The 15,257-nt window shown below is 42.3% G+C and overlaps 2 protein-coding genes across 3 annotated transcripts; one reads left to right on the top strand and one right to left on the bottom strand.

Moving 5' to 3' along the window:
• Window positions 1-72: 72 nt before the first annotated feature.
• LOC121753133 (damage-control phosphatase At2g17340-like) lies at window positions 73-4,440 on the top strand. 2 transcript variants are annotated; one of them, XM_042148321.1, is made up of 12 exons: window positions 73-353; window positions 439-504; window positions 574-640; window positions 717-785; window positions 1,056-1,196; window positions 1,852-1,980; window positions 2,892-2,978; window positions 3,420-3,494; window positions 3,616-3,693; window positions 3,784-3,861; window positions 3,970-4,079; window positions 4,183-4,440. In XM_042148321.1, the coding sequence occupies exons 1-11, from the start codon at window positions 193-195 to the stop codon at window positions 4,066-4,068; spliced, it is 1,050 nt and encodes a 349-aa protein (XP_042004255.1). In that variant the 5' UTR covers window positions 73-192; the 3' UTR covers window positions 4,069-4,079; window positions 4,183-4,440. The 2 variants fall into 2 exon arrangements, with proteins under 2 accessions (XP_042004255.1, XP_042004254.1); XM_042148320.1 differs by having other exon boundaries at window positions 75-353; window positions 4,017-4,079.
• A 157-nt stretch (window positions 4,441-4,597) lies between these two features.
• Window positions 4,598-8,828, bottom strand: LOC121753132 (calcium-dependent protein kinase 4-like). The gene is made up of 9 exons (XM_042148319.1): window positions 8,664-8,828; window positions 7,237-8,126; window positions 6,968-7,111; window positions 6,737-6,889; window positions 6,374-6,489; window positions 6,050-6,217; window positions 5,547-5,771; window positions 5,238-5,382; window positions 4,598-4,943 (listed from the first exon to the last, which is right to left on the bottom strand). Exons 2-8 carry the CDS (start codon window positions 8,009-8,011, stop codon window positions 5,260-5,262), a joined length of 1,704 nt encoding a protein of 567 aa, XP_042004253.1. The 5' UTR covers window positions 8,012-8,126; window positions 8,664-8,828; the 3' UTR covers window positions 4,598-4,943; window positions 5,238-5,259.
• Window positions 8,829-15,257: the final 6,429 nt, after the last annotated feature.

Here is a 15,257-nt window from a genome sequence, read left to right as displayed (position 1 = left end):
AATAAAATGAAACCATACGTGTCGTGTAGTTGTAAATTTTCAAGACTGCATTTTTAAATATTTAAAAAAATTACTTGTAAGAAGGAAAGAGCATTTGTTTTACAAAGAAATTACTCCCTGATTGAGCTGACAGTACCACTCTCTCCGACTCTCACGAAATTTGGCATCGCAGAGGAAAAGAGTGGATCTGGAATGGAGAGCTCCGGCGAATTGGTGGCGCTTCCCGTGTTGGTGGAGTCCAACTACAGGGCATGCACAATTCCCTACCGATTCCCTTCTGACAATCCCAAGAAACCCACCCCCACTGAGCTCTCTTGGATCAATCTCTTCGCCAAATCAATCCCTTCATTCCGGTATAATCCCTATCCCTATCCCTTCATTCATTTACTTCTACTTTTACGATAATCAATCTTGCTTTTTTTCTCGATTGATTTGCAGCAAACGTGCTGAGGCCGATGATACCGTTCCGGATGCTCCCGCCAGAGCTGAAAAGTTCGCCCAAAGGTATCACCATTCAGTGCCCTAGCAGTACTACCTGTTTCCTTTATCAATACTCTTGTTGACACTCCACAGATATGCTGAGATACTGGATGATTTGAAGAAAGACCCTGAGAGTCATGGTGGCCCGCCCGATTGCATTGTACTTTCATCTCTCACTCTCTAATTGCAATCCTAAACGCCTGCCGCTTCTCTAAAATTCCTGATTTCCTTTCCAGCTTCTTTGTCAGCTCCGTGAGCAAATCCTTAGAGAATTGGGCTTTAAAGATATATTCAAGAAGGTCAAGGTAAGACTCTCGCTTCTCTTTTCAAGGACAACCATTCCATCCATTTGATAATAGCATTGCCGTAATTTAATGATCATATTGTAATTTTATGTACCAAGGGGTCCTATCACTATGGTGTGCAAATATACATATTTTGTGTTGATGCCCCAAAGAAAGATGTAGTAGAAGATATTTTGCTAGCATGCCTTTGCAGTTTACTTCTTTTTCATGGAATGGGAGGAACAGGGACATGTATGTATGACAAATGGGTTTTAATTTGATACATAACAGGAGGAAGAAAATGCCAAGGCGATATCTTTATTTGAGGGTGTTGTCCACCATAATGATGCTATCCAGGATGAAGCTGCACGCATTGAAAATTTGATTAGGGGGATATTTGCTGGCAACATTTTTGATCTTGGCTCAGCTGAGGTACGTTAGGCTCTTTCAGCACAATAGTAAGGTGTTTGATCAAGTGGAAGCCTAGACTTATTTGATTAATTCCAGTGATTCCTTCTTTTAGTTTTTAAAGTACTCAAAATAACGTGATTTATTTCAACTTTTTTTTTCTGAAAAAAGCCTTACTAGATTTTCCTGTTACATGCATTACTCATCTCATTTAATTTGTGCATTTTCATAGTCTAATCCAGATTTTGAGGGGTTAAGCACTTATTTTCTCAGGAGACTAACTGTGAGCTGATAGTCCCTTTTTTTTTACCTTATACAATGTTCAACTGAGGGAGCTTAAACTTTCTTAAACCAATACAGGCTTCATATAGTTTCAGCGATATAACTTGATGCTGGAAGATTTCAGATGTTTGATGCTTATATATTTCGTAGCTTCTGAGTCGTGTGTGATCTTATTCATTTCAGCTGTATTAAATTTCTCATCATCCTTACATTTTCTAGTCAGTACTCTATTTGCTCGAATTGACAGACATTTTCAGGTGAAACATGTTGGCATTTGTAGTTTCAGACTTTCAGCAATCCCGTATATTGACTACTCAGTTTGATATTTTATCTTTATATTATAGATTCCTCATACTGCATGGGCTTAACAACAATTTTTCCATTTTAAATCTTGAAGCTTGCAGAGTTGTTTGCAAAGGATGGTATGTCCTTTCAAGCTAGCTGTCAGAACCTTCTCCCTCGACCCTGGGTTATTGATGATTTGGACAAGTTCATTTCAAAATGGAGCCGGCGTTCTTGGAGAAAGGTTATATTTTTAATTTCTGATTATTTTATCATTTGTTTCAATGTGCTCGCAGAACCAGTCATAAGACCATCAGCAGTGCGGCGCCCTAAGGCGCGCCCTATGGCGCGCCACGTCAGCATTTTTATCCTCCTCCTTCTCCACCTGCAGTGGGCGCCCTAAGGCGAGCCCTATGGCGCGCCACATCATCAATTTTGTAATATTTACAAAATACATACGAATTAAAAAAAAACTAAAATACATTTAAAATACGAATTTTAAAAACTTCATTCATTTAATAAAAATTAATACATTACAATGCGAAATAATAAAAAACGCAAACTCAGCGACGGCGGTTACGAGCCCACACTTCTTCAATCATGTCGCTCATGAGCTGCGCATGCTCCTGTTGGTTGCGCATTGAGGCCTGCCTAGATAAAACCTCATCGAAACCTAACGGTAACCCTCTTCAACGGCTGCATCTAATGCTTCGTCAATCGAACGACCGGAATCAGACGAACTAGAACTATTGGTGTCTTCGCCGGGATTCATTTTCGTTGGATGTTGAGAGAGAATATGTTGAGAGATAGTCGATATGTTCGTACTCTCAACTGAATGAGAAACGAGATTTATATAAAAAAACGAAACCGCGTGCCATCTTCCGCGGCCTTCACAATGGGGCGGACGATGGCCATCGTCCGCGACCATCGTCCGCTGCGTCCGCAATGAGGCGGACGATGGCGCGGACGATGGTCATCGTCCACGGTTTAAGTCGCGCCCGAAGCATAGGCCGCGACTATCGTCCGCGGCCTATGCCACACACCTAAAGTGGGGGCGGACGATGCGCGCCATCGGGCGTGCCATCGTCCGCCCATTGCGGATGGTCTAAAGGTTTATGTTGTTTTCTTCCACTAACTATAACATTTATGCCGCAGGTTATAATCTTTGTAGACAATTCTGGTGCAGATGTCATTTTGGGTATATTACCATTTGCGAGGGAGTTGCTTCGACTTGGTGCCCAGGTTTCGTTTGCAATCATTTACTTGTTTACTAAAGACTTTATCTTGCTTGGAACTCTTTCTTCCTGGGTACTGCTGTAACATGTATGAATCGGGTCTGTAGCAAGAGACTACTTGTGGTTAATTGATTCAACACGAGTCAAGGTCTTGTCAAGAGACTGTTTATGAAAAATTTAGTATGAAATCTCTTCTGTACTCTTGTGGATAGTGACAAGGTCTTGAATTTGGCTTTGTGTGGCCTTGTGACACTCCCATAAGATAACTGTGGTGTTACTACATTAATGGTTTGCCAAGTCTGGGGCATTGGGATCATTAGCACTAATACCTTAAATCTCTTGGGGTGAAACTATCTTCGACATGAACTCATTATTTAACATATACATTTTCTCTTGTTAGTCTGAGTGTAATCCTATTTGAGGTCGTTGTTCTCTGAATTCTTTGCAGGTTGTGCTGGCTGCAAATGATTTGCCTTCCATCAATGATGTGACATATGTCGAGTTAATAGAGATTATAGCCAAGGTCAGCTACAATTTTTTGTGCTCTTACAACTTTTACTCTAGGTTCAGTTTATGTATTGGCAGCAAATGATTTGACTTCCATCACATTTTATGCAATCCTGTTATATGCTTCTATTTTACAGCTGAAGGATGAGAATGGGAAACTTATGGGAGTTGATGCTTCAAACCTCTTAATTACAAATTCTGGTAATGATTTACCGGTAAGAAGCTCTGTGCTAATTCTTAGTGATTCCATACAGCCTTTCTTGAACTGATCTAATTAAACAAGTGTGTGGTCTTATTCGTTGCAGGTTATTGATCTATCAAGAATATCACAAGAACTTGCCTACCTGGCAAGTGATGCAGACCTTGTGGTCATGGAAGGAATGGTAAATGCTTGTGAACCAGTTGTGGCATACTGTTTGAGTTCATATATGAATTATTTTAAACTGTTGATAATGTATTTCTGGACCAATAGTAATGGTATACTATTTCAGAAGAGCGGAATGCTTTCTCAAATTTTCCGTTTGATGCTCTTCTCCAGGGCCGTGGAATTGAGACTAACCTCTATGCGCAGTTCAAATGTGATTCCTTGAATGTTGCTATGGTAATGAATCCAATCATCTACTCCTATTATTAAATCATTTTGCTCCTTTCACTCCATCTTGTTGATTGATAATTGCCAATCCATTGCTGTGTATGCAATTCAGGTGAAGCACCCAGAGGTTGCTCAGTTTCTTGGAGGACGGCTCTATGATTGTGTGATCAAGTACAACAAGTTTTCCAAATAGAAAAACATTTTGCGAACACATGGAACGTGATGCAGGCGTAGAACATGGATTCATCTATCTTTCTTTCTACTCTTACATGTATAATAGATAGGTGAACTCTGTAATCCATGGAACAAATCTTGATTTTCACCATCTAGGCATTCTCTATATAACTCCAAATCTCAATTGGTGTTGCTACGTTTCGCTCAAGCTTACACTTGTAGTTCATTTTCTTGATACCTAAGGTTCATTTCTCAGTTAGGGACCGGGGATTTGAAGATCCAGCTCTAGTTGTAGTTGTCGATTGAAATGGGAAAATGACTCGAATAAAAAGTTATGTTTGGCTAGTTTCTAGTTAGATAATAACTTGAAAGCCCTGCAGTTAGATGGTACTACAATGTTATCTCAAGAGGTGAGAATTTGAAGGGGAAAAAATATTACAACACTGGATTCCAACACTTGATCTCACAATCAAATTCAAGAAAAAGAAGAAAAAATAACTTAACAGCATTCTACATTCAAAGATACAGACAAGTTTACAACAGCCTCACCGGGCACACAGCAACACATCCTCTGGTAAGTTATAAAATGATGCCAAATTAGCGCTTCCAAAATGTTACGGCTACAGAAGGAGATCGTTCTCTGTCATCTACATCCACCATCGAACAATATGCAAGGCTGGCAACGGAGTCCCTGTAGACCTGATAATGACACTCCCAATTCAGTAACACAACAACAATTGTATAACTGGAATCCCACATCACTTTTAACAAATTTAACCATTTTTGCATGTACTTTCTTTCGGTTTTTCAATCTTCAATTCGCAAAATATATTTCTTTTCCTGATTTTAACCCTACCATGCAAGGAAAATCAACCTCTATACCAATAGTGAATTCATATAAACAACAAATTTATGTTCAGTTAATTAAACTAGGGTGAAACATGCAGCTTGCAAGTAGGGAAGAAGGGCAAACAATAGAAAAGTAGCAAGCACCTGTAACATGCTGAAATGGAAACTAGACAGCTCCAGGGGCATCCCTCATGCTTATGTTTAAGCTGTTTCGCATGGTTCGCCTTCCAATGCCACCATTCCCCTTGGTCATCATAGCAACAAATTCTCCATAATCGATCCTTCCATCCTGAAAGAGACGTTCGATTGGAGGTTAGCAAATGTTGATTGAGAGCTTTATAAACATTTCACAACTCCAAGCTTTCAGCAGTTGTTATCACACTTTTCTGCACTGTTGAAAATCCTATACGGAGTTGGCAGGAGCAAGAAAGATAAGAATGGACCATCACTTACATTATCTTGATCAACTTCTTTGATTATATCTTCAATGAAAACATCAGTCATATTGTGCTCTACGCAGGCTTGCTGAAGCTCGTCAACCGTGATATAACCACTTCCATCCTTGTCAAAATATTGGAATGCAGCCAAAAGGTGTTCTTCACGTTCAAGTTTATTCAAGTGAATTGTAGCTGCTATAAACTCTCCATAGTCGATGGTTCCACTATTGTCTACATCAGCCTGCAAAAATAACAATAATTTAACAAAGACGTGCCTAAAAGTATAATATGCATCTCCAGCATCATATGTCAACAGCCATTATGGAAACTGATACGGCGCTAGTGTTGTGTTGTCTAGAGATAGTGATTTTACAGAAATGGTGACAAGATAGGGTTACCATAGAAGGATCCTTTTTCTTTTCTATAAAGAATCTAGAATTCTTCTTTAAGTGAACCAATAACAGAATAACTTGTGTAAATGGGCCAAAAGTAATTGGTAGTGAAAAGAAGTTGTCATACTGCATCCATAAGATCTCTTATTTCTATGTCCTTTAAGGTTGATCCATATTTTCTTAATCCAGCTTTGAGTTCATCAAATGTGATTGCTCCACTATTATCAGTGTCCATAGCAGCAAACATCTCTTTTAAGCCAGCAATCTCTTCTTCTGACAAGCTTTCAGCTATAACCTGGAGAGAGGAAGATCAGAGAGTTAATTATTTTTCGTGATCATATTTTGCTCTGTGGCCAGCAAGCAACTTAAGCAATATATGAATTGCGGTTACTGGTGGTCCTGAGAGAACTATTTATGAATTGCTGTTAGTGTTATAGTACAATATACATACTCGAAGAGCCATTTTCTTCAACTTATTCATTGCAGAGAACTGTTTCAGACGAGAAAGCACCGCAGGATCCAGGGCCCTATCAGGGGCAACACCATTTTCACAAATCCAAGGATGGCCTACATAAATTTAATATAAAATAAATATAAAGATGATCAGGAAATTCATGGATGCTGCTGTAAGGATAAGGCAGTTTCACTATATCACTTGACATTGGCTACTTAGTCAATATTAACATAACTATAAAGGTACTATTGAAGTAATACTATGAACATACAAACAAAAATTCAAGACTGAAAGAGATACACAGACCAAGTTGAAAGAAGCCAATTGTCACTATAATAATGTAAGAAAATAGAGACATACACAGTACTTCGTGAGCAGTCAACCGCTCTGAAGGCTTCATGCATAACATCTTACGAATAAGATCCTTAGCACTTTCTGATATCAGCGGCCATGGATCAGAATCAAAATCAATGTACCCCCTCAAAACCGCATCAAAAATTCCCTGTTGAGTTTCTGAAATAAACAGAAACCATCAATTCACCGCACCTAGAGACACAACTGGTTAATTTGTACTATTACTAATATACTTACCAGCCCAAAAGGGGGGAACACCACTTAACAATATATAAAGGATAACTCCAGCTGTCCAGACATCTGCTTCAAAGCCATATTGCTTCAAAAGAACCTCAGGTGCGACGTAATATGGGCTTCCAACAACATCCGTGAAAACCTGACCTGATAATAAACCATGCATAGAAGTTAGACCAGAATCCAGCAATGAGAATTTTTCCAATGCTCGTCTATTGACCAAGCTACACTACAGAAGCACCAATAAAAAAATAAGCCAAAAAGTATTTTACCTGGCTTGAAAAAGACTGAGAGTCCAAAATCAATAGCTTTCAGAGAGAAATCATCGTCCTTGTTAACCAATAAAAAGTTCTCTGGTTTAAGATCTCTATGCATCACCCCAAGTGAATGGCATGCCTCAACAACTCCAACGATGATCTTAGTCAACTGGGCTGCCTTTCTCTCACTGTAGTGGCCCCTTTGAATTATGCGGTCAAACAGTTCACCTCCTGCACAGAGCTCCATGACAATATGAACATACAAAGTGTCCTCATATGCCCCCTTAATGGTGACTATATTCTTGTGACCAGCCAGATGGTGCATAATCTGGATTTCCCGCCTAACATCCTCCACGTCTTCTTTGGCAATCAATTTCCTCTTTGATATGGATTTACAAGCATATTCAATGCCAGTGGAGTTCTCAATGCACAGAAAAGTAGTACCAAACTGGCCTTGTCCTAACTTACGGCCTAGAGTATAAATATCGCGGATATTTTCAGTCTTGTGGCCCAAGACAAAGTAAGGCTGGTTGGTGGCACCGCGATTCATGATGCTATCTTTCCTGGGGCTTATGAGGGGTGGATTGGCTTCCTTTTTGTGGTTTGGCAGGGCTTCTTTGGAGAATTCTTGAACGGCAGGTTGTTGGGAAGTCAGGGTAGTCGGGGAGTTGTTGTCAGAAGAAATCGAGCCGGCTGATGATCCTTTGCGCTTGGAGTTGGACTGGTCTTCAGGCACGTTGTAGCCTTGTAAAGGTTTGCCTCCAGATGATCCACGACATGTATTGCCCATGAAACAACTCAACTTCCCCTTGCTTGTCTCTCCCCCCCTCTATCAGCTCAATATTGAATCAATGTATTCCTTAAACAAAATCCTTTTTTCCATGAATAGGAAGAGCCTAAACAATCTGACAGTTACAAACAAAACAAATAAGGTAAGAATTGCAACATTAGCTCACAAATTAACATTATATCCAAATTCACACTCAAAACAGCAACTGGTCATAAACATTTTCTTCCAATCACACACACACAGAGACAAGGTCAACAGAAACAGAAAGAGACAGCTGAAGAAAATTGATGAACTAGATCGGATCCAGAATAAAAGAAGTAATAAGAAGCACTAATAAGTTAATGGCAGATGAGAACGAACTCGAACATATGAGATCAATAAATCCAGCTATACACGAAGCAATCAAATCCCAGAACTAAAAAAATAGGGAAATCATATATCCACATATACAAAGATAGGAAAAAGGTAGAACCTTTGCAGAGTAGGAGAATAATGAAGAAGAGAAGCAGGAGAAAAATGGGATCTTGAAAAATCAAAGCTAATAAGTAGCAGCAGACATAAAAAAGCAAAGAATAAAGAGTCAAACTTGTGTATGCATATATATGTTAAAATAGTGAGCAAGAAGATACTCTGTATTTTTGTACATACATACCAATTTACAGCTGGACAAAAAGGGACTCAAGATTCAGGAAGCTCTGAGGAAGACGATGGGATGTTGCAGAGTGTGCCACCATCCAGGTTGCTGCATTTCTTTCATTTTTTATCTGAAAAATATCTAGTTATAAAAGTATAATCAATTAAAAATATTCGAGCGATCAATCAATTTTTCTGACTCGGTCTCCTCGGACATAGAGGTGGAGGTGGTGGATACCAACTCATGACGCTGGCTTTACGATTTTGTCCTCGAACATTTCTAATATTCCTTTGATTAAAATTACAGACATTTGACAGCTTGTGTAAGTAGGAAAATTGAAACAGTGAGCGTGCGTGACCACAAAATTGTATCTTTTCGGTGAATTATATGAAGTCGAAGTCTTATGTTTTTCTTTTTCTTTCTTTTTCGAAGGTTATAATGATACAATCAATAAATAAAAAAACCATAAGTGGACAAAATTCCTTGGCGAATTGAAGTTGATGGTGAATTTTACACTACAATTGTGCCTCTAAAACCCTACCCAAAATGCATAAAAGTAAGGGGAAATTAGTCATATTCTGATATTAAACAACTCCACATACATTTTCCCTATAGGAAGAGCAATTATAGACACCATCCTTTGATGTACAAACCTAGCTTTGAAAGTAGTACTAGTTTTTTCTCATTCAGTTAACTTGGATCTATTTTCTGAAAGATAACTTTGTTCTTAATGAGAAATTTCGGAATAAGTGGTTAAATTCGCTGACCTTTCGTAATTAAGGATTCAATTCGCTGACCTTTCTTAATTTGGGATCGAGGCATGCGTATTCCTTAGAATAATGGATTTATGATATTTTATCTTATTTATGTTCTTTTTTAATATTATTTCCCTCTAACCATTTATCAATTGTCTAAATTACCCTCTTCAAATTTTCCACGATACAGGTGAGGCTTCAAATCACGGAGATGAATAATCTTGTTGCAAACAGTATTAAAAAAATCCCTGTCGTGTGAGACAACAATAAGAGTTTTCTTCCACCTGCATAAGTATTCTTCCAACCAGAGAACAGCCATGAGGTCCTGATGATTTGTAGGCTCATCCAATAGCAACAAAGTAGGCTGAACAAAAGTGCTCTGGCTAATGAAATTCTCATTCTCCAACCACCACTAAAGGACCGTGTTGCTCGACCTTGCATATCTTTAGTAAAACCCAACCCAGCAAGAATTTTGGAAGCTTGAGCCTCAGCAGCATCGGATCCATTAACTGCAACTTCTCATACAGTTCAGTCAGCTTCTCTCCCACATCATTCCCTTCATCGTCATCTTCCTCACCGTCACCGGTGGACATAGTCGAGGCATCCTGCAAAGAAGCAACTTCTTGTCGAAGTTTGACAAGTTCTTCGTTGGCTGAATTTTTGATGAAGTAGTAGAATTTAGGTAAAAATTTGAAGGGGGTAATTTAGGCAATTGATAAATGGTTAGAGGGAAATAATATTAAAAAAGAACATAAATAAGATAAAATATCATAAATCCCTTATTCTGAAAAATATGCATGCCTCGATCCCAAATTACGAAAGGTCAGCGAATTAAATCCCTAATTACGAAAGGTCAGCAAATTTAACCCCTTATTCCAAAATTTCTCGTTCTTAATCTACCGGATTGACCATGTTGATAGCAATCACTTAGTAGAAGAAGCTCCATAACATCTTGTCAAACTTGAAGAAATGTAGTTCATCCAATTGGGAAAACACAAGCCCATGTCCTTCAGCAAGCATGGTGATAAATTTCAACTGTTGAAGTAGAAATACCAAAAGCTACTACTCAAGCTCCTCCTTCCGAAAATGACATGATAAACAATAGATTAAATTCTTTTTTTATTGAATGCATATCAATCCCACAAACGTGTTTATAGATTTGAGATTCACGGGCTAATGCATCATGGAACATGGCTTTGAGTACACACAAAGGATGATCGATCGAGCCTTGTTCAACCCTTTTAATCTCACAAATGTATTTATACATTTGAACCTTGCATGCTAAGAGCATCAGCAATGGCGCCAGTCCTGACGTGCCGGAATTCCGCGGCGGACGTCCGCCATTGTGCATGGTAGGCACGGATACGGAATTCCACCGAGGACACCGCAGTTCCGCGGCGTTTACGCGGAATTCCATCGCGACGCCGCGCGGACGTCCGCCATTGCGTTGACTCCCACGGACGTCCGGGCGGAATTCCCGTTTATTGCATTAAATGTTTTTTTAAAGAATTCTATAAATACGTCCCGTTGAACTTCATTTCATTCGCACCACTTGTATTAACGAGTATCTCTCTCTCTAAAAATACCTTTCTTTCGAAGAACAATGGAGTACCACGATAGCGATTCCCCGCCACTAGCGAGTCACCGACGCCTTTTTTTCCCATCGGTGGGAGTGCCGGAATGTCGGGGATGATGCCCCAATCTCAAAGGCCATCGGGAATGATGCCCGGGTACTACATGTACCCACAATGGTATGAGATGATGCCCCAGATGCCCGGGGCGAGTGCCGGAATGCCGGGGATGATGGCCGGAATGATGCCCCAAATGTCGGGGATGATGATGCCCGAGATGATGCATGGATCGCATGTCGCTGCGGGGGGAGTAGATAGGGGGTCCCCCAATCGCCGGTGGACAACGTCTATCGGCCCTATATGGATTTACTGTCGACGGATAACCCGACGAGTTCTCATCTCGAGACTCAGTTCACTGGCAATGACACGTTCTCGCTCGAGGAGTTGGGACTTTCTCCGATCCGGGATTCTCCCACCGACGCACCACCGGCGACAGTGAGGAGGGGGAGGACAAGGCGAAGGAGGGGCGGGGGACGGGGCGTCCCGATGTACGGTGGTGAGGAGGGGGCCGCTGAGGTGGGGGATCCAGCGGGAACAGGAGGATCGTCTGGATCATGGACGAGTGCGTCGCGCTGGCGAAGGCGTGGATTAGTGTAGTGGAGGATTCTTACGTCGGGGCGAACCAGTACATCGACCGGATGTGGTGGTGCATTAGCCAAAGCTACCTCCAGTTCAAACCGCCAGGGGGGAAGCCTCACAACGGAGAGCAATGCCGGAAACAGTGGGATCGACTGACGAGGCAGCTCAGCCGATTTGCCGGCATTTACACAAACAACCTCCGCTCGGCAACCAGCGGCATGTCTGCCGAGGATGTGAAGCTCCTGTCTCATCAGCAGTTCCCCGACACTCAGTTGGGCTTCGGAGAATTCAAATATTGGGCGGTGTATCTAGTGGTGCAGTCTTCGACCAAGTTCACTGCGGGTGTTGAATCTGGCTGGCCGAAGCGGACGAAGATCAGCGACTCCGGAGAGTACCGTAGCAGTGTCAGTTCCGCGGAACTCCCCCCCGCCGAAGCTGAGTTCCCGACACCCACACGTCGGCCCGCCGCCGTCGCCCGGTTGGGCAAAAGTCCGCGGCGCAGATGGCGAGGGGAAGCACCAGCGGATCCACCGAGGCCCAATCGGCCGCACCCGCCCAAAACGATTCCGAGAACCCCTCATTCGCCCGCATCGCGGCACATGAAACCTTGTTACGTGCAATGGTTGAATGACGCCAATCGACCGACCCACATTACAAGCGATCGCTTAAACCCCTCATCAACAGTATGCAACGCGATTTGGGGTTCGGAGACATGTCGGACGGTGACGACGGGGAGGGGGGGTGGTGGCGGGGACGACGACGGGGAATCCGAGGAGTGAGAAGTCGGTTTTTATTTTAATAATGTAATTTTTTTTAGTAATTATGTATTTTTTTTATAATGAAGTATGTTTTTTAAATAAAGTGGTTGCATTTTCTCCGTATTCGTGTCGACTATTTAATTCCATAAATTTCTTACTTCCGGAAATTGTTTAATTTGTGAATTTGTGAATTTTTATAATTGTGGAAAGTCCTTCGAGATGTCCTTGGGGGTGTCCGCCACTGTGTAGTGGGAATTCCTTATGACGTGGCAGTGCAATAGGAAGTCCGTATGACGTGGCAGGAGGTGTTTTTAGGAATTCCGCGGGAAATCCCGCGCCACTGTTGATGCTCTAATGCGTGATGGAACATGGCTTAAAGTGCGAGAAAATTACTACTGGGGGAGAACAAGCTAGGCTGGTTCTGGGTTATGTGTGGAGACTGGGGTGGACGACTACACATGACCCTCAAACATATTTTGATATTGCAATACATACATGTTATGTAAATTTAACTTAGAGAGTGATTTATAGCTAAATTTGATAAAACTCTTGGAATAAAATTATAAAATATAGTAGTAACTTGAAACTAAAGAAAAGAACATTATATAACGAGGTTGTTCAGTTTGTAAGATTATATCTTATGATTAAATAATTCATCTCACGGCTCAATACTAAATGAATAATCATGAGATTAAAATAATACTACACTCAATCCTATTTTAATTAGAAATCTAAGAGCATCATTAACGCTCGGGGCCTGGCCGCAAATCGCGAGTCCCGGCCCGAGCTCAGCGTTGGAGGCGACGAAGTTCTGACCCAGGCCGGTCCTGGGGCTGCAGTTGCGGCCTGGGGACGGTCTCGGGGTCCGGTCAGTCCCTGCGTTGGAGCCTCCTGGGCCGGGCCCCAAACCCTATTCCTTTTTTTTTCTTCTGATTTTTTTTAGCCTTTGAAGAAGAAATGGAAGAAGAATGGAGAAAGGGAAGAAGAATGGAGAGGGAGAGGGAGAGGGAGGGAAAGAGGCGTGCATAAATGTTGGGAAGTGGAGCCTATTTTAATTTTCACATTTTTATTGGGAAGATGAGACTATTTTAATTCTCTCATTTTTTTAGTTTATGGAGTATAATTTATAATTATATGTTGGAAATTTGGAAGTGGAGCTCTAATTTTGATTTTCTTATTTTCTTCAATGTTTTTAATTTTTAGTTTAATTTATTATTTTTGAATTAAAAATGAATTTTTCGTATTTTAATTGTTCAACGTATTCTATTTTACAAGTAAAATAAGTTGGAGTTGTGAATAGTGTCATTTATTAGTTGCGGTCCAGGTGAAGGCCTGTAGGGTTAGAGCAGTTGTGGCCCCGGACTCAAATTTAGGGAAATGGTGACGTGGAGGGGACTTGAGGTTTGATTCCGGGACGGTGACAATGATGCTTTCACACCAACCAAGTGGAATGAAATACTCCACTCCACTTGGCGCCGCTGTTGCCTCTTGTGCTGGCGCCGAACCAGAGTGGTTTCGTGAAGGGTCGCTTGCTTTGTGATAATGTTCTTTTGGCTAAGGAGATGATTCATGACATCGGCAGGAAGATCCTCAAGAGGGCCCCATCGCCTAATCTAGCACTTAAGCTGGACATGGCAAAGGCTTATGATAGAGTGCAGTGGCCTTTTCTCCTCATGGTGCTTGAGAGGATGGGATTCCCGCCGGGATGGGTGAGTATGATCAGACGGTGCATCTCCTCGTGCTGGTTCTCGGTTCTGGTGAATGGTTCTCCTGCGGGCTTCTTCCAGTCGACGCGGGGCCTTCGCCAGGGAGATCCTCTCTCCCCATCTCTCTTCGTCCTTGCAGCAGACTACCTGTCTAGGAGCTTGGACAGGCTGGTTGATTCCCATCCGGACATGGCGTACAGAGCTGTTAGATCATCGCCCACCATCTCCCACCTCTCCTATGCCGACGACATCATCAACTTCACCAGGGCGCATAGGGAGGCGGTTGAGAGACTCGCGCACTGCCTTGACCACTATTCGGCAGTGTCTGGTCAGATGGTGAACCGGGGAAAGAGTCACTTCTTCTTGCACCCGAGGTTTGAATCATGGGCAGATACGGTGGCGGAGGTCGGAGGCTTCCAGATGGGCGCGTTCCCTTTCACATACCTCGGGGTGCCTATCTATAAAGGTAACCTGAAGGCTGACTACCTCCTCGACATCCGACAGAAGATGGTTGACCGGATCCACAGCTGGTCCCACAGACACCTCTCTCTTGGGGGTCGTCTTGCTCTGATCAAGAGCACCATGATGACTATCCCGCTCCATATCCTTCAGGTCATGGAGCCCTATGGGTACTGGTTGAGGGAGCTGGAGCAGATAATGGCCAGATTCTTTTGGGGCACCGTTGGACAGCAGAAGAAGATTCACTGGGTCAGTTGGAAGAATAAGATCTGCTTGCCGTTGGATGAGGGAGGCCTTGGCATCCGTCGCCTCCCCGAGCTGGTCACCGCTTTCAGCATTAAACTCTGGTGGAGATTCCTCTCGCAGGATTCCTTGTGGGCGCAGTACACTTTGAGTAAGTATTGTAATCATCGTGGACGTGCCTTTGTTGCTCCTTGTGCTTCGCATGATAGTCCTATTTGGCGTCGTCTCACTGTCATTAGGCAGCATGTGCATTGTTTCATTAGGTGGTCCCTTGGCGAGGGGAAGATCAGCTTCTGGGATGACGTGTGGGTCGGGGATCGTCCCCTTCGGACCTATTGTCAGCCTGGGACTGCTCTCCCACCCGACGAGGTTTCTTGTTTCTTGCATGATGGTACTTGGCATGATGATAAACTGCATGAATTGCTTGTTCGGTATGCTTTGCCTGCGCATGTTTTGGATGTTATCAGGGCTGTGCCGATTG

The sequence above is a fragment of the Salvia splendens genome, chromosome 10 (genome assembly GCF_004379255.2).
Source record: "Salvia splendens isolate huo1 chromosome 10, SspV2, whole genome shotgun sequence".
Classification (NCBI taxonomy): Eukaryota; Viridiplantae; Streptophyta; class Magnoliopsida; order Lamiales; family Lamiaceae; genus Salvia; species Salvia splendens.
The sequence above is the reverse complement of the archived record's forward strand: the minus strand, read 5'-3'. Positions and strand labels throughout refer to the sequence as shown.

Coding starts and splice junctions, on each gene's coding strand:
- LOC121753133 (XM_042148320.1), top strand. CDS start 193: ATGGAGAGCTCCGGCGAATTGGTGGCGCTTCCCGTGTTGGTGGAGTCC. Junction 1,981..2,891: donor GCCGGCGTTCTTGGAGAAAG/GTTATATTTTTA, acceptor TTTATGCCGCAG/GTTATAATCTTTGTAGACAA. Junction 4,080..4,182: donor ATTCCTTGAATGTTGCTATG/GTAATGAATCCA, acceptor TATGCAATTCAG/GTGAAGCACCCAGAGGTTGC.
- LOC121753132 (XM_042148319.1), bottom strand. CDS start 8,011: ATGGGCAATACATGTCGTGGATCATCTGGAGGCAAACCTTTACAAGGC. Junction 5,772..6,049: donor TAAGAGATCTTATGGATGCA/GTATGACAACTT, acceptor TTATTTTTGCAG/GCTGATGTAGACAATAGTGG. Junction 5,383..5,546: donor AAGAAGTTGATCAAGATAAT/GTAAGTGATGGT, acceptor CGTCTCTTTCAG/GATGGAAGGATCGATTATGG.